Source organism: Tribolium castaneum, chromosome 1 (genome assembly GCF_031307605.1).
Source record: "Tribolium castaneum strain GA2 chromosome 1, icTriCast1.1, whole genome shotgun sequence".
Classification (NCBI taxonomy): domain Eukaryota; kingdom Metazoa; phylum Arthropoda; class Insecta; order Coleoptera; family Tenebrionidae; genus Tribolium; species Tribolium castaneum.
The window spans coordinates 22,050,436-22,076,444 of record NC_087394.1 but is presented as its reverse complement, the minus strand read 5'-3'; the positions used below and the strand labels follow the sequence as shown (position 1 = coordinate 22,076,444).

General features: G+C 35.4%; 6 protein-coding genes across 11 annotated transcripts; 3 read left to right on the top strand and 3 right to left on the bottom strand.

Moving 5' to 3' along the window:
* The first annotated feature begins 184 nt into the window (after positions 1–184).
* LOC135265403 (uncharacterized) lies at positions 185–1,897 on the top strand. Of its 2 annotated transcripts, none has more exons than XM_064354874.1 (4): positions 185–446; positions 499–692; positions 743–1,452; positions 1,517–1,897. In XM_064354874.1, coding segments are annotated over exons 1-4 (1,269 nt in total). In that variant the 5' UTR covers positions 185–445; the 3' UTR covers positions 1,881–1,897. The 2 variants fall into 2 exon arrangements, with proteins under 2 accessions (XP_064210944.1, XP_064210946.1); XM_064354876.1 differs by having other exon boundaries at positions 185–450.
* LOC135265385 (uncharacterized) lies at positions 1,842–4,211 on the bottom strand. Of its 4 annotated transcripts, XM_064354849.1 has the most exons (5): positions 3,553–4,211; positions 3,368–3,500; positions 3,115–3,306; positions 2,418–3,061; positions 1,842–2,354 (listed from the first exon to the last, which is right to left on the bottom strand). In XM_064354849.1, exons 1-5 carry the CDS (start codon positions 3,890–3,892, stop codon positions 1,921–1,923), a joined length of 1,743 nt encoding a protein of 580 aa, XP_064210919.1. In that variant the 5' UTR covers positions 3,893–4,211; the 3' UTR covers positions 1,842–1,920. The 4 variants fall into 4 exon arrangements, 1 of the variants encoding a protein (XP_064210919.1); XR_010333029.1 differs by having other exon boundaries at positions 1,842–3,061; positions 3,368–3,930; positions 3,989–4,211; XR_010333031.1 differs by having other exon boundaries at positions 1,842–3,061; positions 3,368–3,497; positions 3,553–4,205.
* Positions 4,205–5,163, top strand: LOC655186 (active regulator of SIRT1). The gene is made up of 4 exons (XM_970885.4): positions 4,205–4,356; positions 4,405–4,497; positions 4,555–4,712; positions 4,766–5,163. Exons 1-4 carry the CDS (start codon positions 4,290–4,292, stop codon positions 4,883–4,885), a joined length of 438 nt encoding a protein of 145 aa, XP_975978.3. The 5' UTR covers positions 4,205–4,289; the 3' UTR covers positions 4,886–5,163.
* A 73-nt stretch (positions 5,164–5,236) lies between these two features.
* Positions 5,237–19,840, bottom strand: vir (virilizer). Its single transcript, XM_008192940.3, has 6 exons — positions 19,700–19,840; positions 18,947–19,651; positions 10,902–14,855; positions 5,697–6,102; positions 5,386–5,647; positions 5,237–5,337 (listed from the first exon to the last, which is right to left on the bottom strand). Exons 1-6 carry the CDS (start codon positions 19,754–19,756, stop codon positions 5,295–5,297), a joined length of 5,427 nt encoding a protein of 1,808 aa, XP_008191162.2. The 5' UTR covers positions 19,757–19,840; the 3' UTR covers positions 5,237–5,294.
* LOC655345 (uncharacterized protein) lies at positions 19,802–21,148 on the top strand. 2 transcript variants are annotated; one of them, XM_001807329.3, is made up of 4 exons: positions 19,802–19,912; positions 20,049–20,131; positions 20,180–20,856; positions 20,902–21,148. In XM_001807329.3, the coding sequence occupies exons 2-4, from the start codon at positions 20,101–20,103 to the stop codon at positions 21,097–21,099; spliced, it is 906 nt and encodes a 301-aa protein (XP_001807381.2). In that variant the 5' UTR covers positions 19,802–19,912; positions 20,049–20,100; the 3' UTR covers positions 21,100–21,148. The 2 variants fall into 2 exon arrangements, with proteins under 2 accessions (XP_001807381.2, XP_015833638.2); XM_015978152.2 differs by lacking the exon at positions 19,802–19,912 and having other exon boundaries at positions 19,983–20,131.
* On the bottom strand, positions 21,083–25,941 carry LOC655428 (uncharacterized protein). Its single transcript, XM_961973.4, has 2 exons — positions 24,514–25,941; positions 21,083–21,410 (listed from the first exon to the last, which is right to left on the bottom strand). Exons 1-2 carry the CDS (start codon positions 25,939–25,941, stop codon positions 21,138–21,140), a joined length of 1,701 nt encoding a protein of 566 aa, XP_967066.2. The 3' UTR covers positions 21,083–21,137.
* Between the last annotated feature and the right edge of the window lie 68 nt (positions 25,942–26,009).

Here is a 26,009-nt window from a genome sequence, read left to right as displayed (position 1 = left end):
GATCATTTTGACTTAATGTAATTTCAGGCATTTAAAAAGTCCGTTAATGAATATTTCCTGGGAAATCCGGGAATAGTTACATTATTTTATGTCGGTGAAGACAGCACTAAAAATTGTGCTGGCACTATGAACATTACAGTCGACCAGACAATCCAGACATAGAATAAGAAAGATTTTCATGTTGGGTATACGCGCTATCAGTCGTGACGTCACCTCCCCACTCTTATTACGGTAGGTCAGTTGCTCAAAGCTAAACAACCAGTCTTTTACATGTGGTGTAATACGTTTTTCGGTTTTTTGGTTGTGTTTGTGCGTTAATAACGTGTCAAATAGCTGCAGCGGGTGTAATTTGTGCCACTAGAGACTTTAATTTAATTTAGAAGTGACTTTTTGTGAAAATACGAACTTTATAAAAGAATACAGGGAACCACGTTGTCGGTGAGAAAGTGAGTAAGCTTTAATTATACTTTGAGAAACTATTATATTTATGCATTTTAGTGGCAGAAAAGCACATTGTTAAGTTTCACTTTATTGCGAAATTTTTTGGGGACGGTAATCGCTTTTTAGTTCGGGGAGAAAATGCTTTTACCAGCGGTCACGTCACCAAATTTAGGTTTGATGGCACAGTACAACCGATGAGAATTTCTGCAGAAGTTCTACCGAGCATGAAAAAGCTAAATTATACTGTGGAGGTTTGTATTTATTTAACTGTTAGACATTTCTTCTACAAAGTGTGTTTTAGATTTCATATGACCTAGAAGAAGGGGTTAAGACGGCACATTGTACCTGCCCAAGGGGCAACGTGGCTTGCCATCATATGGCTGCAGCATTATATTATGCTCATTATAATGTAAGTGCTACTGACATTGAGTGTCAGTGGAGTGCCCCATCAAAAACAACACCACAAACAGAAGTCATTAAGTTAGCTGATGTTTACAAGCCGAAATTATCAAACTATACGGCACTGTCTAGGTCCTCTACTGAGGACGAAATTATTCAGTTCCGTGCCGAAATAGGCGTCACGAATGTGGTGGGCTTCACTTGGCTCCTAAGACCAGAAGCAAGTGAAGAAGCCAGAAAAATTATTGCAGATATCGAAGAAATTCTACAAAGCTTAGAATACGTGCAGGCCATAGACAAACAAAAGTTTCTTTTGGAGAAGTGCAGAATAGATGAGGCACGCATTAAACTGGTTGAGGCGTGCACTCGGGGCCAACATGTTAACGAAAATTGGCATGTAGCAAGGAAACATCGTTTAACGGCCAGCAGGTTTGGCATGGTACTATCTGCTTGCAGTAGACGAAGATTCCCACCCTCTTTATTTAAAAATTTGGCGGAAGGCTATTCGCTTGACAGGGTTGCTGCTGTGCAGTGGGGTAAGACCCACGAGAAGACAGCGCTCAGAGAATTTGAAGAAGCGACGAATCTTAAAGTCCAAGAGACGGGATTTTGGTAGGTCGAAAATAATTAACACGTATAACTTAGATGAATAATGTAATATTACTTTTTTTTGTAGGTTGGAAGAATCAGGCTTTTTGGGAGCAAGTCCTGATGGATTAGTGGAAGAAGATGGGATTCTCGAAATTAAATGCCCATATAAATATAGGGACACTGACAGTTTGTCTGAAGCCCTGAAGGATAAAAAATATTTTTATTGGAGGGATGAAAATGAGGACATTAATCTTAACAGCAATCACAATTATTACCACCAAGTACAGGGGCAAATGCACATCACTGGTCGAAGTATCTGCTACTTTGTCGTGTGGACACCAAAGTGCACAGAGATATTTCAAATTGAAAAAGATCCGGGGTGGTCAGAAAATATCAATATTTTAAAAGAATTTTATCTTGACCAATATATTTCCTTTATTTCACAATAATAAACTGTATATAAATAGATGGTTTTTATTTTACATTATTTTAATCATCACAATCCTGAAACAATTCTGCTACCTCTTTAATTAATGGAAATTGGAGGTTTGTTAAAGCGGCAGTCGCTTTAAAAACAATATCTCCATAGTGGCACAAAGACTCTGGCAAAAAATTTAAAATATGATAACATTTTAATCGGCGTATTGCCCTTTCGACGTGTATTCTTGCACGTGCAATATTTTCGGTACACTTAACTTGCTCTGGTGTAAATTGGACATTTGATAAAAAAGGTGGAATATTCAAAGTGACCCCTGGTGGCAGAATATTTTGGATCAAAAATCCCTTATCGGCTAAAATCATATCTCCAGTTTTTAACATGTCGATTATTCCACAATTTAAAACAACTTTTTGATCAGAAGTTGATCCCACGTATAAATCACTTACAAATGTGATGACACCATTGGGTGCAACTCCAATTAGCCCTTTGAAAGTATTATGATGTTTGTAAGTACTATATGTTAATTTCTGTGTTGACATAGACTTACGTGATACCACAGTGAAAATTTCGGTACAATCTAGAACTGCTCTACAATTAGTAAAATTGCTAAAACATGTTGGCAAGCAAGATTTATTTTTTTCGCGCGAAGGCATTGTCGTCATAAACTGTTTATATAAAATTTCATATATTACATGGACAAATGTTAAAATAATATTAGAAACTGTGCTTTGGGCAACCCCAAAGCGTTGCGCCAAATCAAGTTGAGGGAAATTGAGTCGTAATTTTACTAGGGTTAAAAAGAGTTGGTCAATTCTAGTTAACTTTTGGACTGTCCATTTGTGGTAATATTTTATGTCCAACTTTTCGATTAAGTGAAACAATGCTTCGAAAATCTGGCTATTGGGAAGACCGGTATATAAAACAATGAGTTTGTCATTTCCTTGAACATTTTCATAGCAAAATCGTACTGTCAGATATTGTATTTTTGCTTTAAGTTCAGCATTTTCCTTTTTGAGAAAATACATTTCTGCTTCAAGAGCCGCATGTGACACCAAGGGTGCTTGCACACCCATAGATTCTAACGGAGCATCTTGAATTATATCTGCTGGTGCTGCAACTACGGCTGTAGACGTCGATGGCACTTCCTCTAAATTCATTGTCGATGGTACTGTTTCTTCCGGTATATCAACACTATTCAAATGATCAAATTGTAAATCAATTTAAAACTAGGATTCACTTTTTACCTTAATGATTCAGCGGAACTAGAACAAGAAGGGAGTCCTTGTTTTTTCATCTTTTTTTTTTCTGGAGATTCCACTTGAAAATAGGCTCTTTTTGCGATATTGTGCAAAAATAATTCAGGACCATTTTCCTTTCTTCCATCCCGAAAATGGCAGCTGCAAACGTAGGCTCCTGGTCCGGGTTCTACATCTCTTCTACATTTAACAATGAAACAAGCAATTAAAAATTAATATCAAAACATCTATTAAAAATTACCTCAACAATTTTTTCCATAGTGCTCGTTCTTTTCCCGACTTAGGAAAACTAAAAAAATGGCATTTATCGCGAGTACTATAGTGTTTGCAATCTGGAGCCCAACACATTCCCATAGTTGTGATGTAAAAACCTACTACACATGAACTATCAAAGTATCGCAACAAAATATTATTCACAAATCATACCTAATGATGTACCACAAAAATGAGATAATGTCTTGGAAAAACAGAATTTTAAAAATTCAAGAACACGAAGATATGGAGAACGATCGGAAAAAACACGATAACAAAAGACACTCACGAAAGAAGCACAGAACTCACAACCCGTACTACTTTCAACCATGTATGTGCCTGAACCCTCTACCCTCGTATACCTGCTATTCATCCCTCGTGATGGGGGAGGGGGACAGAAAACAACCCGTTTATTGGGGTTGCGCCGGTTGCACCCCATGAATTCGTCATTCAGAAGAAATCCAATGTCATTAGTGTGGCAAACCATTTTTCCCTCAGTTTTAAAAGGCCACATAATAATTTACATCAATATGATGTCCAAATTAAGAAAAACTGAATTTTGAAGTTTGAAAAAAGTTAGGTTAGAAAAGGATTTATGTGTTCAACTTACAGAAATATTAGCTCAGTTGCTAAAATCTTTAAGAAACGACATTGCATTTTTCATAGCTATCATTTCTCTGTAAAAGTAATGTTCCTACACTTCTAGCATTAAAGAAATACGAAAAACTTTTAAATGCCCATAAGAAAAGCATTGAAAATGGCGATTGTTTAGCTTTAAGGTGCTGACCTACCTCAAATGTCTACGTCACACTGATAGCGCGTATTCTGATTGTCAGAACCGACATAACCTCTACAAAAAGTTCTCCAAGAAAAATTTGAGGAAATGAGTTATTTGAGTTGTTTTAATTGAAATGTCTTCCGCCTTGGTTCAGAAAGCTTTAGAAATTGTAGATCCTGATTTTAGGAAACAAGCTAAAGGTAAAACCTTGCATCTTTTGTTTTATTTTTTTTTACTTTACATTTTAGTTAAAAAGTCGAAGAATAATACAAAAGATGTGTTCAACTTGATACCCGATAAACTAAAAATAACGAAAAATATTAGTAGAAAAGGACGCAAAGGTATAATCACATGATAAAACTGTGTTGTTGACACCATGTATTTTTTTTCAATTTTAGAAAAAACAGGAGTTTTGTCAACTTCAAAGAAACTAACAGTTTTAGAAGCGAAGAAAACTTTTAAGAGCAAGGACGAGATTTTGAAGGAAAATTTGAAAAAGCTTAAAGAAATCAAAAATGTTTGCACTATTGAACTTGATAAAGAAACTACAGAAAAGGTGCAATCCTTCTTACCATATGAAATGTTTATTTAAATATACTTTGTCTTTAGATAATTCAAAGGGCGGTCACTCGAAGGCCTGTGAAAGAAAAGAAAAAACGCAAGAAGACCCAAACAACTGTCTTCACTGAAGAAGATTTTAAGAAATTTGAAGAGGAATACACAGGGTAAAAATGGCAGTGTCAAATAAGGTTTATGGTATAACAATGCTAGGTTTGAGTGTCTTAAGTATTTTTTATATGTTTTTTATGTTAATAATTGTACCAATTTTGCCCCTTAATGAAGACAATATTTTAAGTTCGCTTTCACAAACACCAATTCTGTTAGTGAGTGGAATTTGTGGCCTGATTTTTTGTGGTGGTTTATCAGTTTTTACTGTTTTTGTAATGATGAAAGGAAAATGGAGACTCTTGTGGACAAACAGAAAATAAATAAAGTACAAATTGTAACTAATTTTCTAATTTACATACCTACCGACTGTGCCAAAAAAAAATTGAGGATACGTTCAAATGAAAAAACAAATAATCACAGAAATCAAATGTATTGGAACATTAATAAATACATAAAACAGTACACTTAATTACTGATAGGGGCTCCGGGAGAGGCTCATACCCCACCAAGACCTAAAAAAATAGTCTATCTACATATTGTTTCGAACACAGAAAACTTACATTTGTCTGCAATGTACTGACCGCTCCGATGTAACGAAAGCTCTCCCTCTACTGCCCCGCGCAATCCTAGTCGATGCCAAAAGCTCCCTACTGAACTTATTATACCCTGTCGGCCCAGTTGGCTGTGCCCCACATGTCTCTAAAGCCACAAAATCATCCACATGTAACGAGGGTGGTCTTGAAGTATTCGGCGGCCTTGAACGGAACAAATCCGACCTCTGCTGAATAGTTCTTGGGAAACCACGCGACCTAACCGGAGTAACTAAAAAACACCATTAAACCAAAACCTAAACTATCATCTCAAAAAATACTGAAAGGTTTCTTCGTTTTCGTCTTCTGGTCGTTATCATGGTTTTCCTTTTCGTTGCTATTATCTGAGGGACAGATTCGACACAGTTTTTCGATTTCTTTAGCGATGTTAAAGTCTTGGGGTAGATACTGACGGGCGATTTCGGCTAGGTCACATGATACATTCTCGTTTTCGGATTCGTCATTCGCCATCGATAGCCAATATCTTATTGTCAGTCTTTCGTCACAAACGTCCGAATTGTTGAAAATGAGCCGACCGGAAAACTGGACGAGGAGAGTTTCCGGTTCGGGCAAGATCGGCTCCGTTAAAGCCTCCTTAGTGTCAGGAGAATCCGATTGGAGGAACTTAACCACAGCACTTACTCCTTCCAGCATGCTCTCGAAGGTGATGTCTTCATCTTTGAGTTTCTTCAACACAAAATATTAATTACCACATGAACTATTACTACAAACGAAACGAAATACAAAATCGTATCATTTTCTATCCTTAAAAAATATACAATATCAAAAGTAAAAATGAGGGCGCCAAATTGTTAAATTAATTTAAACTCTACCACTTCATTAATTACTTGAAAAAAAAAAGGTGAGAAAAACTGACTACTGTCATTTTCACGATAAACGCGAGAAAATAATTATTTGAAATTTATAGTTTAAAGACACTCAAGCGACGGTTTCGTTGCATTTTATCGATAGTGTCGTACCGAAAGATTAATTTATACGTAAACCCTTGAAGAAATACTAGAAATAATATGGTGTCGCGGACTTTTTTATAAAAAAATTAATTCTTCTAACACTTTGTATCTTTAACCGTATTTGTAGCATTTTGATAAATATGTGAAATGTTGATGTACAGGGGGTAAACACCCCTAACCCCGGTCTAACTTTTTCTTTTACAGTCAGTATAAGCCTGCTCATCTCAGGGTTCAAGCTACGTCTGTCAAGTTGTAAATGTTAGATAATACTTTTTTATATTGTTTTTAATAAAGTGTTTGTACTAACTTTATCTTTGACTAATCTAAAGATTTTGATTTAAACCTCTTATTTTTGTTGTGTACAGTCACGAACAAAAGGAATGACACCCCTAAAACTGCAGCAACGAATCATTTTGATATGTTACAGTTTATGTATACATTTTGCTAGTTTATAAACTACTTCGACATTTTGTAAGCTAGCTGTAGAGTTTGTAATCTAGCCAGTTTGTTGAAATTTTGACCTAAAAGATGCTAGTCTTGACCTAGAATGGTGTGATGTGAGATGAGATGCATATGAAATGTACACATCTCACCTTTCCATATGGTCAAGAATAGGACCTTTAGTCAGGCTTTTACTATCCGGTCCGGTTAATAGGCGTGTCATTCTTTTTGATTGTGACTGTACATAATAAAAGGGATCCATTTGTAGTTTCAAAGTGCAAATTTTTTTGATTAAACTACATTCAATAAACTTTTATGAAATATTTAATACTCATATTTTTTTAGTATTACTGAGTTTAAAAAACTTGTCTGACTGTAAATTAAGATGTTTATTTACTTTTAACAATTATGTATCCTATTCTGCAAAGTTAAAGCATTCACAATAAATTTTTATCCATCTGCTTGTCGGTGAGTGAAATTTTTCAAAATTGTTTTTTTATATGAACTTTGATTAAATGTGCAATTAGGTAAGAATGTTAATTTTTTACAAAATTCCAATGGCTATTCGTGTACAAATCAAAGAAACAACTAAAAATTTAAAAAAGAATCTAAGTTTAAGATTTAATAAAAATTTACAATCTTAAAATGTAATTTTACAGGACAAAATAGCCTACTATAAAATAATCCCCGAGCAAATAGCTTAGTGACAAAACAGCCTATAAATAGTTCCAAATGCAGTTATTGGACGTTAGTCCTATAAAAATTTATCCAATTATTTATAAAACAACTACAAATTTGTTATAAATGTTAAATATTGGAAAAAAATAAAAATAAATTAAAAATTCAAAAATTATACAAAAACTTGCGTGTTTCTTAGTAGTTAAGTTAAAATTTCAAACGCATAAAAAATATATTGGATGAAAATTTACTTACAGTTCATCAGTTCCATTATGTAATCCCATAAAAACGAGTTTTTTGAGAAGATTTTAGCATTTATTCAAGAGCAAGATCGAGCATGAAAGATTTAGCGCTGGAATAAGGGACAAAGTAGTACGAGTATGCAGTAATTAACACACGTTTGAAAACACTATTGAAAAATTACAATAATAACACTAATATTGTGCGAGGAGTGTCTTATAATTTGTTCGGTTTTTAATCTTATCTTATTTTCCCATTAATTTAATTTTTTTTAATAATATTGTTTGAACATTTTTACTTACTAATAAAATTATAATACTTGTAAAACAGTCTGTTATTTTGTGATTTAACCCTTTTAAGATGTCTTTATTAAGATCCCATTTGTGTTATTAAAAAAATACGTCGTGTCAAGCGTAAAAACGGAAAAATTGTAACTATGTTAATCAGAAATAGTCAATAACTACAATTTCTGTATATTTTAGTGGTAGGCTGTTTTGTTGGTGCGCCATTTTACTTTTTTTAATTCCAACTTTTTTTATTTCTTTTGGATTGCGGATATTTCAATAATTATTATAAATAAAGCCACCGGCACGAATATATAAAGCATTCAAGGAAAAAAATTCAACTGAAATATTAAAAAAGCTACAAGTACTAATGACAGAATAACAATTTGCTTTCCGCCTTGTATTTTTGATAACGCAACAAATACGATTGAAGATACAAAAAAGTTGTAAGAAACAAAGTTGCAAACAATTAAATTTCCTGCAAAGAAGCCCGCAACTCCATATTTCTACCTTCAAGAGTTTAGATCTAAATTAATTTGTCGATTCCTGGTCACCGGTAAAATGAAACAAATCCGTTGTTTGATCGGCTTTGGGACCCAAACGGTTAAAGACAGGGTCTTTTTTGTGGAAAATTTAATTCTCTGCAATACTTTTCATGTATCTTTAGCCGTGTTAGCAAAGTTTTGAAAAATATGGAACTAAGCGTAAATTAGTAAAAATTAAAAAAAAAAAAAATTAAACATAGGTTACGATCAGTGTGAGGAAATTTTATGGGCGAAGGTTAGTGCATGGGCGCGCGCTTGCAGTCAGATAAACCTTTAAATCGAAATGTTGTGGAACAGCTTGCATTGTTGATATAAGTTAGGAAAAAGTATTAAAAAATGTTTAGACAAAGAATTTTTTGTTTCAACCCTCGCGAAGGGGCTGAAAAGACGTTTTAGCTAAAAATTTGGACACATTTTGCGTTTACATACTCATATCTTCCTTCTGGATAAAGCTAGAAACTCCGTTTTTTTTGCAAACAAATTTTCAATAAATGCAGATTTATACGTAGTTTAACAAGGTTGAGTTTTGATAAAGGGAAACCAAAAAAATTACATTTTCTTGTAACGTTGCATATTTTGTAATTGTGTAGTGAAATTTTCGAGATGCGAGAAAGTTTTTTAATTTAAAAGATAGACTCTCACATAATCGAGACGAAATAAAGCTAATACTTGAAATAAATTTTTGGTGCAAGAATCATTTTATTATCTGTAAGACTCACCAAGTTATTGCAATTTAAAATTACTGCAAAATGTGCATGAGGTGAAACCGAACCGTATTTCCCTCTGAAGCGTGTTCATCGCCTTTGATAACATTTCGAGAGCTAAAAATCGTAATTCGTAAATAATTAAAAAATAATTAATGTCACTTATCTATTAATATTATTCCTTTATTTTTAACCGCCCCAACTCTCTGTTAATTTTAATAATATCTAAAAAGTCAAAAGAACATTTTTATCTCATGTACTTATTTAAAAAGCATAAAAGTGACCCAGTAGAACTAAATTACGAAATTGTAATTCATTTCGAAGTATTCTTTGGTGTGACATTAATATTTTTTTAATTATTTACCATTTTTAGCCCTTGAAGTGTTTTCAACCACACCACGTTTCAAAGGGAAATACGCTGCGATTTCACCTCGAGCACATTTTGTAGATAACTAAATAATCCTTCTTTAAAGTCCTTTTTAAAAAAATATACAAATCGTAACGTTTCTGACGAATCAACAATTGTAGTTACAAGCTGGGGTACTTGGTTAGAAGCAAATTTCTAAAAATTTTAATCAATTAAAATCATTTGTTTATTGCTTTAAACGACGATGCACAAAGCATTAAACAATGTAAAACTTTAGTTTTAACCACAAATTTAGTTTCTCAACTTAATTTTATTGAAAACAATTTTTCAAATATTCCAACTACGATCAAATTTCTAGAAACGTAAAATTTAAAATTATCCATTACAGTTGAGAAATTTGAGTCTACGTTGATATTTTAAGATAAGATATTTTAACCGCAAAACGGAATCAGTTTTCGAGAATTTAATAAGAATTACAGTTATTCAAGCGTATTTCTCAGAGAAAATGATTAAAATATTTTTATTTAGTTTTTAATTTTAATTTCCACTGAATTAAAACGCAACATTTTCGTGACTTACGCTCCCCTGTATTAAACATCTTCATTGGTGTCCATGTAAGATTAAGGAAATGATGAAGTTATTTTTTAACGATTATGTCAAATTAGGTGCCTTGTTAGGGTTTGAACTAGCCAATCAGAAGCTGATATTAGCGACTATTTTAAAATTGGTTCAGAAAATAATCTCAACAAATATACCGCAGTCTTAATAAATTAGCGACTATTTTATTGCCACAATTTTTCTTGGGCACTCCGTAATTATAATAAAACAATAATATTTATGTTTTAATTAGATTTTTGTAAGCGACCGGTAACATTAATTGTATAAACCCCAAGTAAGCTACGCCAATGCACACGCTGTAGCGGTCCATTTCATCGATAAATATGAACATCGCGAGAGCGCTACGACGAGTCGGCTGATCGGTTGTGGCCTCATGGCCACCCCGTAAAATTTCCTCATACGATACAATTTTTGCAGAAGCTAATTTAGTGCTCTGTGTTTTTTGTTTGCCTTGTACTCACCTTTGGGTATACAACTACTCAACTACTTTTTTTCAATTCATTGCTTGTAAAACTTAGTACTTTAATGGAACAATTGCGCTCTCTGACGACCTTAACGGAACTATCGTTTTATTTGTATACCGTTTCATATCCTATCCTAATCAATAGTATTCCGTACTAAAGTCAAACATATATTACCTTGAGAATCTCCTCCAAAGTGAACAAAGGATGCTTTTCCTCCACCTCCTCGCTCTTCCAGCCTACAAGATTCTTAATTTCCCCTAAACTCATCTTCATTCTCCTCGGTGTATACAACAGCGCCGCCTCCACTTCCTCGGTCGTCGAACACACACGAATCAATTCCACCAAAGTGTTCATAGTCGACAAACACTCGGCATTATTTTTCGAAAAATTCTTCGCCAACTTATTCAAAATAACGCCAAACAGATCGTATTTCTTATTCATTTGTTCCCTCATATGATAAAAACCATAATCGTGCTCCGTCAACAACAGCAGCGTCCTCACGGCTTGCAAATACGTAACAAACGAATTATCCACTTGCAAATAATCCAAAATCATTGAAATAAAACACAACAAATGCTCCTTAACCGGCAAAGCATTCGCAAGATACACTTCCGACGGCAAGTCTTTCTCAATTGGATTCTGAAGAAGCGTAATCTCAATGTCGCAAAACACTTGAATAATACTCAAAATGCACTCTTGCGCCTGTATATGAGTGGTACCGCCATTATTAATGCGCAAAACTTGCCCAAAAATCTGAATCAAACCGGGATATTTCTCGTCACTCTTATTCGAACTTCGGATCAAGTGAAGTACCGCGCATTTGAGGGTGCTATGCGTAACCAAGCAGGCCAGGAAATTCAACAAGCGGGTCACGTAACTATTACAGATTCCTACTTTACTGTCCTCACTTGGCACCAGTGCTTTGTACACCGAATCTAGGATCCCTCGCGCGATCATAACGGCGGAATTTGCCGCCAAATCGGCCAACTGAACACACACCCTCCTCAATAGATTCAACAATTGTTGATGCGAAGTCGTGCACAGCTTATTGATGAGTTCTTGGATGATTCCACTGTGGGGGTGTAGATGAGCCGACCACAGTTTCCTCAAATTCACGGCCCACGTGACTTCTTCCACCGAGAGATTGTCTCGTGTTTGGATCGGTAACGGCAACGGCAACAACTCGGATAATATCAACAGGCCGGGAATGAATGTATAAGGGGCTGAAGTGACATATTTAATGACTTCGCCACACATTAGCGTCCATAGCGTTTTATTCAACGAGTCTTTCTCGTGGATTTCGTCCGAAATTGGCTGCGTGTAGACCAGAAGAGTGTCAATAATGACCTTACAAGTCTCCTGTGCCTGGTTATAAGCACCTGAGGTCGTAGGAAAGGAATACAGCAGACTGTAAGTCTGTAGGAGGATTGGAACAGCAGTCAAGTCTTTGAAGTTGGTGTTGCGGCACTGTATCACGTAGGTGAGCATTTGTTTGAGGAGGTCGACACAAGGAGTGATCACATTGACGATGAGGAAGCCCTGCAGGGACACATACACTGAGGTATGCAAACTTGGCTGTTGATAATGATCGCAGATTTTTTGCAACAATTTTGTCAAAATCGACGTGCCGTCGAGCGAAAACAATTGCAGAATCACGTGCTTGTACTTAAGCTCGACGTAGTTACTTAAGGGATTCTCCGTAAGTATGGGGGAAGTCCCCAAGTAGGGCGAAATCCCCAAGTAATGTACCACCCTCAAGCTTGTGATAAGCTGGCCCGGGAACGCCGTCACGTTATCAATTTGTTTATTAATAATTTCAACAAAGTGGGAAATGTTGTCATAGCTCAAAGTGACGTTCTCCAGCGGGCTCAGATACGACTTGATTTCGGTCAACTTCTGGCCCACCGAATCATCGAAAATCTCGTGCAGTTCCACCAACTGAAACAACTGCTTGAAGTAAGTTTCGAGGAATTGTATGTTCGCGACCGCTGTCACGGTGAAGTGAATCAAGTCGACGATGTATGCGAGTCCTGGTGATTTCTTGATCTTGTTTAGCTGATTTTCGGACTTGTCTTTGGCGTGTACTTCCCCCAGGAACTGTAGCAAACTTTTGATGTTATCTTGCATTCCCAACACTTCTGCGACGCAAATCCGGCCGATGTGAGTGAAAGTCAAGCAAAATAGGCCGTGTAGTTGATCGACGACTTCCACCGAGTCGTAATCTTTCCCTTCGAGACTTTTCAAACTTTCAACATAGTAAACGGCTTCAGTTTTGTAGGCCGCCTCCAGCCCCAAATTATGAGACTTGATCTCGATGTAATCCTGGTATTGCATTTCCTCATCCATTCTGAGGAGGCACCTGAGCAGGGGTTGGACGGTTTGGTAGTTATCAACCACATACTCCAAACCTTCGGGAGTTTTCAACAGATCGGAGAGGATTTCAAAAATGGGGGTTTTAATCGCTGGTAAATTCAAGGTGTTGGGGCAAGTCAACAGTAGGAAGAAACACTGAAGAGCGTCAAACATTCGGAAATATTCGACTAGGACGTTCTTGGATTCGGTCCGAATCATTTCAAACTGGGCCGCGACCGGGAGAAACCGTTTCGGTTGTGAAAACACAAACTGGCCATTTTGAGTGGCATTCAGAATTTGTTCCAAACACTTTGTAATCAGAGTCACATCATCTGGGCTGATCTCGGATGGACAACTGCGCATTTCCATGAGAATGGAGTGCATCTTGTGAAACACTTCGTACAAATTAATCTTCTTGAGAGTCGAATTTAGGGCAAACTTTAGCCGGACTGAAGGATTTTTTCGTAGTTTTTCCACCAGTGTTTTGTAACCATTGTTCTTCGAAACGGTCAAAGAGTCGTGAAAGCCGTTCTCCCGACAACCATTGGAAGTATTCGAAGAATCACCCAAGAGGAACTTTTCGATTGAAAATTTGTGCAAGAGATAGGTGTCCAATGCCTTGATTATCATTAGTTTGATGGACAAAGCCATGTATTCCTGGTCGTAAAGACTTAAGAGAACTTCGTGGATGTTGAAACCTGACTCCCAGAGAATTTTGACAAATTCTCCGCTGCTGCAACACCATTCTGCCAGTCTGACCCCACACTTAATGTGGCGGATTTTATACACCGGCTGGTCTTGAATATTCGCCATTTCGTAACTAAGCGCGATTTTCAACCAATCAAGAAGAGTGCAAGTGATCGAATTAACTTGCTCGACCAGTTCTTTATCTTCGCGAAAATCACGCGACTTTATTGCAACATTAATTTTGATAATGTCGCGAAAATGGTCAATTGAACCAAACGTATTTATTAGTTTTTCGCATAAGTGTATAAACTCTTCCTTGATTTCTGTGTTAAGTTTCGTGAAATCCTCCAGAACGTATTTAGTGATACTCGACTTGAAGTAATCATCAACAATGCCAATCGTTGTCTTCAAATTCTCGTCAACATTTAAGCCCCCATTCGTGAAACAAAACGATGGAGTTGTCTCAAATTTGCGCAAATTCGTGACCCCCGGTATAAACAGCTTGATCAAATCGTCATTATTCGTGTACGCCCCGAAATCATAGTCCATTTCTTCGTCGACGATTTCTTCATCGCTCAAAATCGGCTCGAATTCCTCGACGTCCATTTGAGCGGTGTCTTCAGTGGGAGGCGTCACAACCTCCTTGGCTGGACTCTTAACCGTGGCTTCATCCTTCGGTTCCTTCTCCCGCCTTTCCTCCTCTTCGCTGAAACTATCCACTTCGGGAGGGGTCGGCTCTTTTCGCTCTCCGTGCGGAGTGTGTGGCCGTTTCGGTGATTGGATGGGCGGCGTCCTCGGCCGTTTCCGCTCCTCTCGCTCGTCTCTATTGTACGACCTTCGGTAGTTTTCGTCGTGTTTGTATGATCGGTCGCGCTCGCGGTCGCGATCCCGGTCTCGTGTTCGGTCACGATCCCATTCCCGGTCATTGCGATCCCAATCCCGTTCCCGACTTACGTCACGACTGTAGTCACGTGATTGCCTGTCTCTGTCGCGGCTACGAGAGCGAGGATAGGTTTTGTCGCGGTCTCGCTCTCTGTCTCGCCTTTCGGGCTCGTTGCGGCTGTGGTCGCGTTCTGTACTTCCAGTCTTCTAATTAAAGAAACAAACAAATAAACAGTGAATGTCAATTAGAAATTTGGGCAATGGCGGCTCGCGAAGTGAAGTAGATGAAGTACCACCAAATCTAAAATTTATACTTATCTAAAGCATATAATTGCGGATCTTGAAAACTAAGACCCCTTATTTGAGGTTTTAACAAAGATTTTAAATTCGTACGAGCAAAAATTGGTACAAATTTTGTGGGTTCGAGAACAGTTAAAAATAAAAATAAAATTTTGGATTTGGCGAAAAGTGTTCTAGTTATCAGGGGCGGTAACTGAACATAATATTGATAAGAAATTTGTTAACAGTAAAATAAAAATACAAAATTAAACACATAACATGGTGAAATTTACTGTCAAAAAAAATCTTTCAGTTTCAATCTTATTTTTAATTCTCTCCCAATGTCGACTCGAGCTTATTTTATAATACCGACAATGGAATCGCCTTGTTGGAGGAAAATTTCGCCAAACAAATTTGTTTTTACCTAAAAATTAGATAATTTTCGATCTAATTAGATGGTTTTTAAGAAAATATGTGACGTTCATGGTTAAAAAAAAATCTGCTAAATTACTCTACACAGATCAGAAGTCCTTGAATTTATATCCAATTTGATCATTTTTTGACAAAAAATGATTTTCTTGTTTGAAAAATAAAAAATCAAACAAAAAGACAACCATGTCATTTTAGACCTTCAAAAGTTTAAATTATAAAAATAGTGAGTTCTAGCGTGCTATAACGTTCTCTAAAAAGGCAAAAGCCATCACCAGCAAATGTAATACTAATTTTGTCCCTCTTGGTATATGAACAGTCTACCGGCTGCTCAAAAACCGACGGTGCGTTGAGTTGGTGCAACTCAACGGTCTGTGGCTTCAATGCAGCTAAAGATAGTAAAAAAATTTTTTAAATTAAAATTATTGATAAATAACGAATTTTAAATAAATGATATGTGGCAACGTTGTCTAACAGTCGTGATCTTAATTCGGAAATAAAATTAACTTGACGTCCTCTGGTGATAACTTTTGAATTATATCGAAAACAGTAACAAAGTTTCAGTAATTACACATTTAATTGATATTTAATGAATTGTTCAACAATTTTGCGTGTATAGTGTTAATTGCTTACATTAGAGAAAATCACTTTAAAAGTGTATGATGGTAAATACTAGCTCTGACTTTGGTTCTGCGGTTTTTCGTGGTATAAAGTGTTTACTGTTGGAATTTGAAAGTGGATAAAAAGTGAAAAAGATTTAAATTTTGATTACAAAGTCTTATTAAACAGTTGTGTAATTAAAGACTATAAGTGATAGATTACAGCGAGCACATGTTGGGCTCAAGAAACCAATAAATTAGTGAAGTGTCTGAATTTTAGGTAGAATTTTTCCACTGAAAAAATCATGAAATACTTCTGTAAATCTACAAAACTACATTTAAGATTAACAACTGCTGATACATTTAAACGTAAATTATGCCAAAAGGTAGGCTTTTCACTGTCTTTGTAATAATTTTCCAATAAAGAAAGTGAACCAAACAGTCATTCGTTATTCGTGTTTTCCTCGTCATCTCTAATTTGTCAACATTCGTTTCTTACACCAAAGATACAATAGTCATTCCGCATAAGCATTGTAATAATTGTGAAGCCTCAAAATTCGTACAACGCTCAAAACATCTAAATAAACATTTTCCCGCCATTTATGGTTACTGTTTTCGACCTAGCTCAGTGGCGCCCCCAACGGTAATTTTACTTCCGAATATAATTTGATCAACAATAAAAATAAATTATTTTTGTAACGGTTTCCCAGGAAATAATTCCCAGTGTTGGCACATCTACAAATTGTGATTTTTTGACAAATTTAATTTTTTTAATTAAAAAAACTACTAAAGTATGATAGTAAATTTTAATATAATTATCCATCATTGTGCTAGGGATCGATTAATTATTATGAAACATAGCAACTTTAAAAAATAATGAACAGTGAAGAGATTAACAAAAGTTTTTAGCTGAAGATTTTCTAAAACATGACTTTAGGATTTTTTTCAAGATTTTTCCCGAAATCTACCCATGCTTCTCAACAACGTAACAGTGAGTTGGTGTGCCAGTTTTTGAACTCCCAGTATTTAGGAAAAATTTTTGAACTTTGGGCATTTAAATTTTGAAAACGACGAAAATACTAAAATAAAATACTTAATAATAAGTAAATTAGTAACGTTATGGTCGGCATTTTGAGGGTTATTTCGTAAAAAGAAAACAGACTCTCACTTATAAACGAGTTAAATTTAATGTAGCAGACCAAAAGAACGCCATTTTCGACACTCAGTAGAAATTTTTCGCCACATTAGAGGGATTATTCAGTAAAGTAAATAAGTTTTTAGCTCAAAATAACGTAATTCGCGACATAATTAACTAATTTTTCTGTCTGTTTTAACGCTGTTTCACAAAAAAAAGTTAGCAGTAAGCTAAAAATCATCCTTAGTAGGTCAAAACACTGACTTTCGTCATTTTTGGCGAAATATCGTAAAATGAGCTTATTACTCAAAAATATGATCTAATGAAAAAGACGAAAATAATGTCGTTGTCAACCCTTCCTTCGTGATTTTTAATACCATTTTGGGCTGAAAAACGTACTAACAAGCTCCATCTCCAAGTGAAGTTTTATCTAATTTGCTATGTTTATCTCATAAAAACACAAAAACCTCCTCAAAACTGCAGAAGCTGTCATGGTCACTGTTAATGTTTACAGCAAGTGGCCCTACACAGAGCGTCACAGTTCGTGCATTACATATTGAGATATTATTGTCTTTAGAATCCCTTACTGCAATCATCAACAATGGGCATGATAATCATTGCGGTTTTAGGCCCCAAAATTTGGGGAGGATTTTATCTTGTTGTGGTAACAAATTAAATAGAACTTAATTTTTGGAATTATTTGAACAAAAAAATATGTTTGAGCATTTGAAAAAGACAAAAATACAGGCTTAGTAGATGAAGGGGCAATGTAACTTTTTTTGAAAATTTTTGAATTTTGAAAATTTTACAAATATAGACTATTTTAATATCGTTTAATTAAAATATGCTTCACACATTCGTATTTTTCTGTAAAATTTCTTGTAAAAGTTAGTTGTTGCAAATTGGTTGAAGGGAGTATATACAATTAATTTGGTATTGTTCACTTACGGATCTAACTGCACACTATAAAAATAAATTAGTCTTATGTATGTTTTTTCCATTTCAAAAAAGATCATGCTCAAAATTTATGTACCTATAAAATAGTGTAACGTACACATTTAACTTAATTTTAACTGAAACTAACTATTTTCTTGTTTAACAAATACATACATGTTTAATAATAAATAATGATATATATATAATTTAGTAAAACCTAGCTAACATAACTGCAAATCTAATAAAGAATTTTTTCGAAATGAAACTTTGAAAGCACGTAAATAATTGTGTAAGTCAAAAAATCACAAATACATAGCCCCTTCAATTATTAAACTAGTTACGTCATTATTCGAGTTTTCGAGGGATTGCACAAATTAATTTCTCAATCTTATAATTTTAAAATTTTGCGGCGAATTAGAGAGAAGTTTCGCATAATACGTGAGTTTACAACTCAAAAGCACATAATTCTCGACTTAATTTGATAATTTTTTCGACGTGTTTCAATAAAATCATTCTGAACAGGACAAAAGAAGGACGATTTTGAGCTAAATTACAGTCAACTTAACTTAAATTAACGCTACAATAATTATTTTACTTTCAACCATTATTTGTGATTTTTACCTGTTCTATGGAATGCATGCAAAATACTACCTGAAATAACTAAACTTTTGGCTAGAAGTCATACCTTCTAACTTTGATCAGAACTTCATGAGAAAAGTAGGTTTTTCCCTTTTTTTTTTTTTAAATAAAAAAATAGTCACTTATAAAACGAGCTTTTAGCAAATTGGCTCAAAATAACATTTAAAAATAAAATTTTGGAAATTTTTAAGATGACAACAACAAAACTTGCTCTAAAAACTACCTCTTCAGTCTTCACCTGGTTTTCAATTCACGAACCGCAATTGCGTTTTGGGACCTACCTGATATCCCTCCCTGGTCCGTTCCCTGTCTCTATCCCGCTCTCTATCCCTGTCATTTTCGCCACTTCTGGGTCTCACCTTCGTGTCCCAATCTCCCTCAGGAGGGTGATGGTAACTCCTAGGGTCCTTAGGAACATCACTATAATACTCGTTGTATTCCTGAGGGTAATTCTCAGGCTGATTATAGCCCTGCTGATACGGGGCGGCATTCTGATTATATTCAATTGGAACACTTGTGATATTTTCCTGACTCCACTCATTTTCAATATTATTTCCTGAAATTATCTGCTGGGCGTCTGCTATAGTATTGGGCTGCGTTGGTAAAGCCGGATTCACAACAGGTTGAATAATTTGTTCAGTAATGTTATTAGTCAAAGTACCATAAACCGCTAGGGTGATGGTCGTGTACCACCCCCTCAAAACCAACCCATCTGTGGGTATTTTTCTAACAGTATCTTCCGGAACGCAGTTCAAATTGATACAACCGTTTTGATTATACTCGAACCCCCCTAAACTCTCAAAAGTACTCGCACCAGGCTTCCCCAAATCATTTACAAAAAACTCGATTTGAAACTGACTGGGGTTTGTAGCCCCCAGGCGGACGCCACCGGGGAAATCCGCTTGGACCCGAGCCCCCAGAGGAATAATACGAACTTCGGTTACATACACGGGTTTGGGGAACTGCACCAGATCCAAGTTTAGCTCCTAATTTACGAAACTCGTAAGCGAGGAAACAAAAGGCCGAAAACTTACCTCGGTGTTGTCGTGGGCAAAAGTGTCGAAAAAGAGCAATTCGACCACGTCTGACATTTTGGAAATGTTAGTTTTCCATATTTTTCACAATTACACGTAAAAACCACCGATAGTTTACAAAATTCGGAGGAAAAATGTGGTTAGCACACACAATAACAAACTTTTAGGTTATGTTTTGGAGACAGGTGCACCAACTTAACGTCATTTGAAAATGTAAATATACAAAAAACTTCTAATTCTATGAGCTTTCTACCGTTTATTCGCACTGTTTGTGTTATTTTCAATATTTAGCTTATTAATTTAGTCATATTTTAATAATACAGAGACGTTTATATAATTTATGTTATAGGTTATGAGATGTTTGGCTAAAAACAACCATCACATTTTTTTCATCAACGAACATGTCCAAAGCTTTAGGCACCGCTCTCGTGGGTTAGTTTCACCCCCTGTACCACGTACATAGTTAATACAGTGTTTAAGGGGGCGGTACGGGCTTCATAGGAAGTCACTTATGTAATGCTTTGAAGTCACAAGGGTATGGCGTTACCGTCATTTCCCGGATGCCGGGTCCCCAACGCATGACCTGGAACGACTTGAACCACGTCGGACTTCCCGAAGGAACAACAGCTGTGATTAATTTAGCTGGACAAAATGTCCTAGACATGAAACAGCGCTGGAACGCCGGCTTTAAACAAAACGTCTTCAACTCGAGAGTCAACACCACCTCATCCCTAGCTAAAGCAATTTCAAACGCGCAAAACAAACCCTCAGTTTTTGTGAGCATATCAGGAGTTGGAATTTACAAAGCAGATAAAGTCAGAGAATATGATGAAGCGAGTGTAGAACCCGAGTTTGATTTTTTCTCACGGCTTTGTCATGAATGGGAAAAGGCCGCCAAGCTTCCAAAAGGGCCTACTAGGCAAGTGACGATCCGTAGCGGCGTTGTTTTGGGGAGAAACGGAGGGATGATCAAACAGCTCTATTTGCCGTTCTTTTGTGGACTGGGGGGCCCTGTCATGCCAGGTGATCAGTACTTACCGTGGATACACATTGAAGATCTTACCGGACTGATTTTATTTGCACTCAAAAATGATAAAGTTGAAGGGACCCTGAATGGAGTGGCTCCACAAAATGTCACAAACAAGGAATTTTCAGACGTATGGCTTTGCAATTTTGGGTAAGTAATTTATTGAGTTTTTCAGGCTTTTGCTAAAGCTCTGAGACGTCCGGCTTTTTTTCCCGTCCCTAAGTTCGTCTTGAATGTTCTGCTTAGTGAAGAAAGGGCTAATATGCTGACTGAGGGACAAAAAGTCTTGCCAAAGAGGACAATGTCGTTAGGGTTTCAGTATAAATATCCTGATATTGCGTCAGCATGCCAGCAAGTTGTTACAAAAGAGTGAAACTTATTTATTGAAATGTTACAAAAATTAATAAAAAATTACAATTTAAGTGCCGTTATGAAATTTTCTCCCAACACGTATAAACAAGTATTTGAAGCATAAATCCCTAAAATTTCCTCGTTTGAAGGTAGACTGAAGACTTGTTGCTGTGCTAATGCGTTTACTCTTTTCCCAGTCGTTCTATTCCTTAACTGATTCAAACCGATGCTTTTATTTTGGCAATAAATAAAAATGTGTTTGGTCGATTCGCAAATAGCGGCGTAACTCAGGTCAGGAGAGGCCACAAAAAACTTCATTTGTTGTTTTGACGCCTAGAAAACCAAATCAGAAACATTATTCAAAGTCGGAGTACTAAAACTACAAGGCGAACCGAAATCAAAATCACCTAATTTTCTATAGCTAAAAAATTATGAATTATGAAATATATTATTATGAAATTATATTATTAGAAAACACCAACAAATTAAAAATTATTGCCCTGAAGAGCATCTCAGATGCAAAAACTAACGAGAAAACGTCGAGAATAAGTACTGTAAAAATGCTGTAATTGTAAAGAATCAAATTTCCTTTGAAAATTGCGCAACACCGAACACTCTATCTTCGACGGTTTTGTTCTTCCATTAAAGGTAGAGGCATTTGTGCGGAACCTTTTTTAAGAAAATTAATTCCATATTTTTATTAACTTCCAAATAAGAGCTAGAGAGTCAGAACGGATGCTCAAACATAAAAATATAGAAAATCAAGAATTAGATGAAAAAATTAAGGCAACAGATAAAATATTAATAATACTCCCTCCGTTCCATAACAAGTGTCCGATTTAGTTAATTAATACATTATTGAATAATGAAATTAAATGCTCAAAGATGTTATTTATTTAAATTAAGCATGGAAGGAAAAAGTAAAACTTGGAGCAGTTGCAATTTTTAAGGCTAATAATTATTATAGTGTTCTTGGCAAAAACTAGGTACCCTAAAAATGAAGAAAAAATACATTTATTAGTATCCGGCATCAAGGATTCTGCAATCTTTGCTCAAGTCCTTCCACAAAACTATAGACATTAAGCACATTAGTGATATATATTTTCATGTATCTTTAAAAACTTTTAATCGTATTTGGAATTTCAAATGCTTTCCTTATCCCTTTGCATATTTTTTATGAAACTGGATACTTATTTTAGAATGGGGTTACAAGTTAATTACGAGAGAATAAAAAAAATGTGTAAAAAAACAAAAATATCCTAATATATCTGAATCCGAGAATGAAGATGTACACAATTACGTGTCTGACAAATCGCTTACACAAATTTATGAGTTTATGACGAATCAAAAGAAAATGAACTTAAAACGATGTATTCTAAAAACCAAAACAAATTAGAAAAACAATGCAGTGCAATGACTGAATTAAAAAAACAGTGTAAGCACCTACAGAGTAAATTTCGGAATTTTTTTATTTAAAAAAATGCAAAAACAGGTAACTTTGCATTTTAACTGAGCTCAAATTTCACTGAACTAGATCAGTTTTGGCGGCCATTGTACCGCCACCATGACGTCATTATATTTTTTTTTTAAATGAAACGGTACCGTTTTTATAATTAGAAGCTCTACTAATAGGCGTTTACAACTGTGCTACTTATTTTGAATATGAGTAAACCAAACGCGGAAAAAAATTTTGGAATTCTAAAATAAAAGCTAAAAGCTAAAATAAAAGCTCAATTAAAGCTAATTACGTTGTTAAAAGTTAACAACGCGAATGGACCAACCAAACTGCTTCAATTTGGTCACGTGATCCGTTAATCATCCATTTAATTGCGAATTAAATTAATGATGTTTCCATAAACCGGTCCTTAGTATTTTAAGTTAAGTTTAAGTTAAATTCTGACCTACCTGGATTAAGTCATAGCATCTAATTCATATGAATTTTATACCTTATTTTAGACTAATAATTTTTTTATTTTTTTTTAAATTATATCGTTTCATTAAAAAAAAATTGATGACGTCATGGCGGCGCCATATTGGCCGCCATGATTGATCCAGTTATGCTCAATTAAAATGCTAAGTTACCCGTTTCTGCATTTTTTTCATTTTTGAACAATAAAAGAAATATGAATTTTATACGTCACTTTATAATGATGATGTCAAAAAAAATTACGTGTTTGGTTCATCCATATTGTAAAGACTTATTAGTAGAGCTTCTGATTTTATAAGAAAAATTATACCGTTCCATTTAAAAATTCTGTGATGACGTCATGGTGCCGCCATATTGTCCGCCATGACTGATGCAGTCAGGTCAAATTTAAGCTCAATTAAAATGCTAACTTACCTGTTTTTGCATTGTCTTATTTTTTAAAATTAAAAGAATTACGAATTTTATGTGTTACTTTAAACTGACTCTGTATAAAAGAAAGACCGAAAGTGAATAACGTTCATGAAAAGGTTAAAATAAAAAACTAAATTACAATCCATATTCTAAAATCACTGTTCGATCAATTGTGCTTTTCGTTAGAAGTTTATGATATCTCAAAAAATTAAATTGTATTATAATTTTCTCTTTAGAATTAAAGCAGAGCTTTATAGACAATTTAAGAGACCATATTTACTTCACAACATTTTAAATTACTAATTAGTAACTTAGTTAAGTTACTTATACACGTATACGTATTATGTGTGATTTTTTTTATACTATATGTTATTAAAATGTATTTAATTCTTATGTGCGATTTGGTCAAGTACCAATTTATTTAACACCTTATAAAACTTCCCTGTTGTTTAGTAAAAATTTGCCTTAAAAAACTTATACACGTATCAGTCGAAACACTAAAAATTAAATAAAATACATCTATTTATTAAAAGAATTTACTTTTCAAAAGTGTTCTCAAATGCCTCATATATTTTACTAAAATTAATAAAAACATTTCTTGATTTCTTGCTCTAGTTTGATTTTGAAGATACTTTTAAGCTTAAAGTGATTGAGAAAAACAAAAGGTCATCAATGCACTACTAAATTATTAAGTTAACGTATTTAATGAAAATATGCTGGTTTTGCCAATTTAAATCTGACGACGTTTAGCTACCTTAAAAAAACATTTTTTGTAATTAGGAATATCGATTAGTAAATCTGTATTTGTTAAATTGTAGAGTTTGTTTGTATTTACCACGCTTTACAATTTTACATTAAATATGTAAATTTTGTGAAATGCTCGATAAAAAAAATTACTTTTGAAAATAATAGCCGTGAGTTTTGTACAGCTGATTAAAAACTAAAAGCCAACATTCCTGCAATTTTTTTAAACAAGTATTTTTGAGCAAGTCATAAATTTAAATTAACTTAATCAATTTGGAGCCGAGTCGGTTAAATTGGGTGATTTTCAAATTCGTTTCGCCACTTAGTTTTAGTCCTCCATATATCTTAACTCACCTGAATATAACCCAGCGCTAGCAAAGTACCCTTATGAACCAATCGAAACTCATTTTCATTAGTCGGCTGCCAGATACACGTATCAACATCACTTCGGATCCCTACAGCCAACGGCTGGTTCTCTTCCAACCCAACACTTAGCAGGACTTGATGTGACCCCAAGTTGATTTTATGGGTGACCTCATGCGAATCGCGCGAAATTCGTTCAAACACAGTCAATTTATCGCACTCAAAGTCACACTCTTCCACTTGTTGGCTGTTGAAAGTGGTCCCTGTGGGCGGCCCCATCTCGGTATCGCTCGTAAGTGGGGCCAATCTCGCCGCAATTTCGCTAACTAAAGCCGGATCTGGCAAATATTCGCCAAAAACGTAGCCACCTTCGACGATTTCTGGCCACATAAGGCCGGATTCACACTTTTGTAAAGTTAGGACGAGAGTGCTTGACTCAATGGTCCAACAGGTCACATCAGGGTCTATTTGGTGATACAATTTGCCGGTTAGGAGAGTCTCATTTTCGTATTTGACCGAGATGTGGGTTGGTTCGGTGGTTACGTGGACTAAATTTTTCTTAAAATTTTCAGGAAGTGGAAATTTAATGGTCAAATCTTCACTGGTTTGGCTCCACTTGTATTTCTTTTCAACTTGAATTTCTTCGGCTTTTTTGATTTCATTTTCCGAATCCAGGGTGAATTTGCAACCATCATCGCTGATTACGTAAACTGCGTCACAAGTGCGTTCGAAATTTGCGTACTGGACGAAGCCTTTAACTGTTAGTTCCCTCAAAGCCACTTGGTTCCACGAATCGCTTTTTTCCAAAGTTATCCAGTGCAAAATTGTTGAATTTCTCTCATTCGCTTCCCTCTGTCTTATACTGGTTAGTAATAAATGCAAATGTGGTTTTGGGGCCTCTTTAAAAACCACATCAGTTACAACAAACTTCTGATCAGGACCTGTCACGTCCCCAGAAAAGAGTATCTTCCATTTATCGTCAATGTCTCTGCAGCCCCTGTCTAATACGTAAAGATAGCCCATTCCATCTGCTACAACGGCAATCTGACTTGAGGCAAATTTCAGGGAAATATTGTAATCCCCAAAGCTCCTTTCTCTCTGTAAAGGTAGCGTCCACACGGTTGTTTTACAGAATGTGTGTGTCAATGATTCAATGCTAAATTTTTGAACGTTCAACTCTTTATCAACAAAATAAACTGATTCATTATCATTTTCGCTAATCAAATGATTGTGAAGAGCAAAGAGTTTTGCATGGAGCAACGAATACTGATTTACATCAGGCACTAATCTGTCCACTGGTACTTTTAACTGCTCGCTAATTGTGGGGATCTCGGCCAAAGACAACTTATAACCGTCAAAATCAGAGTTCAGTAATGATCGATCAGGACGCAATTCCATTAATTTCGGGTGAGACTGCATCTTGTGTAATTAAATACTGTGTGGCACTGAATTTATTATTACAAGACAATTGTTGGAATAAAAATCAT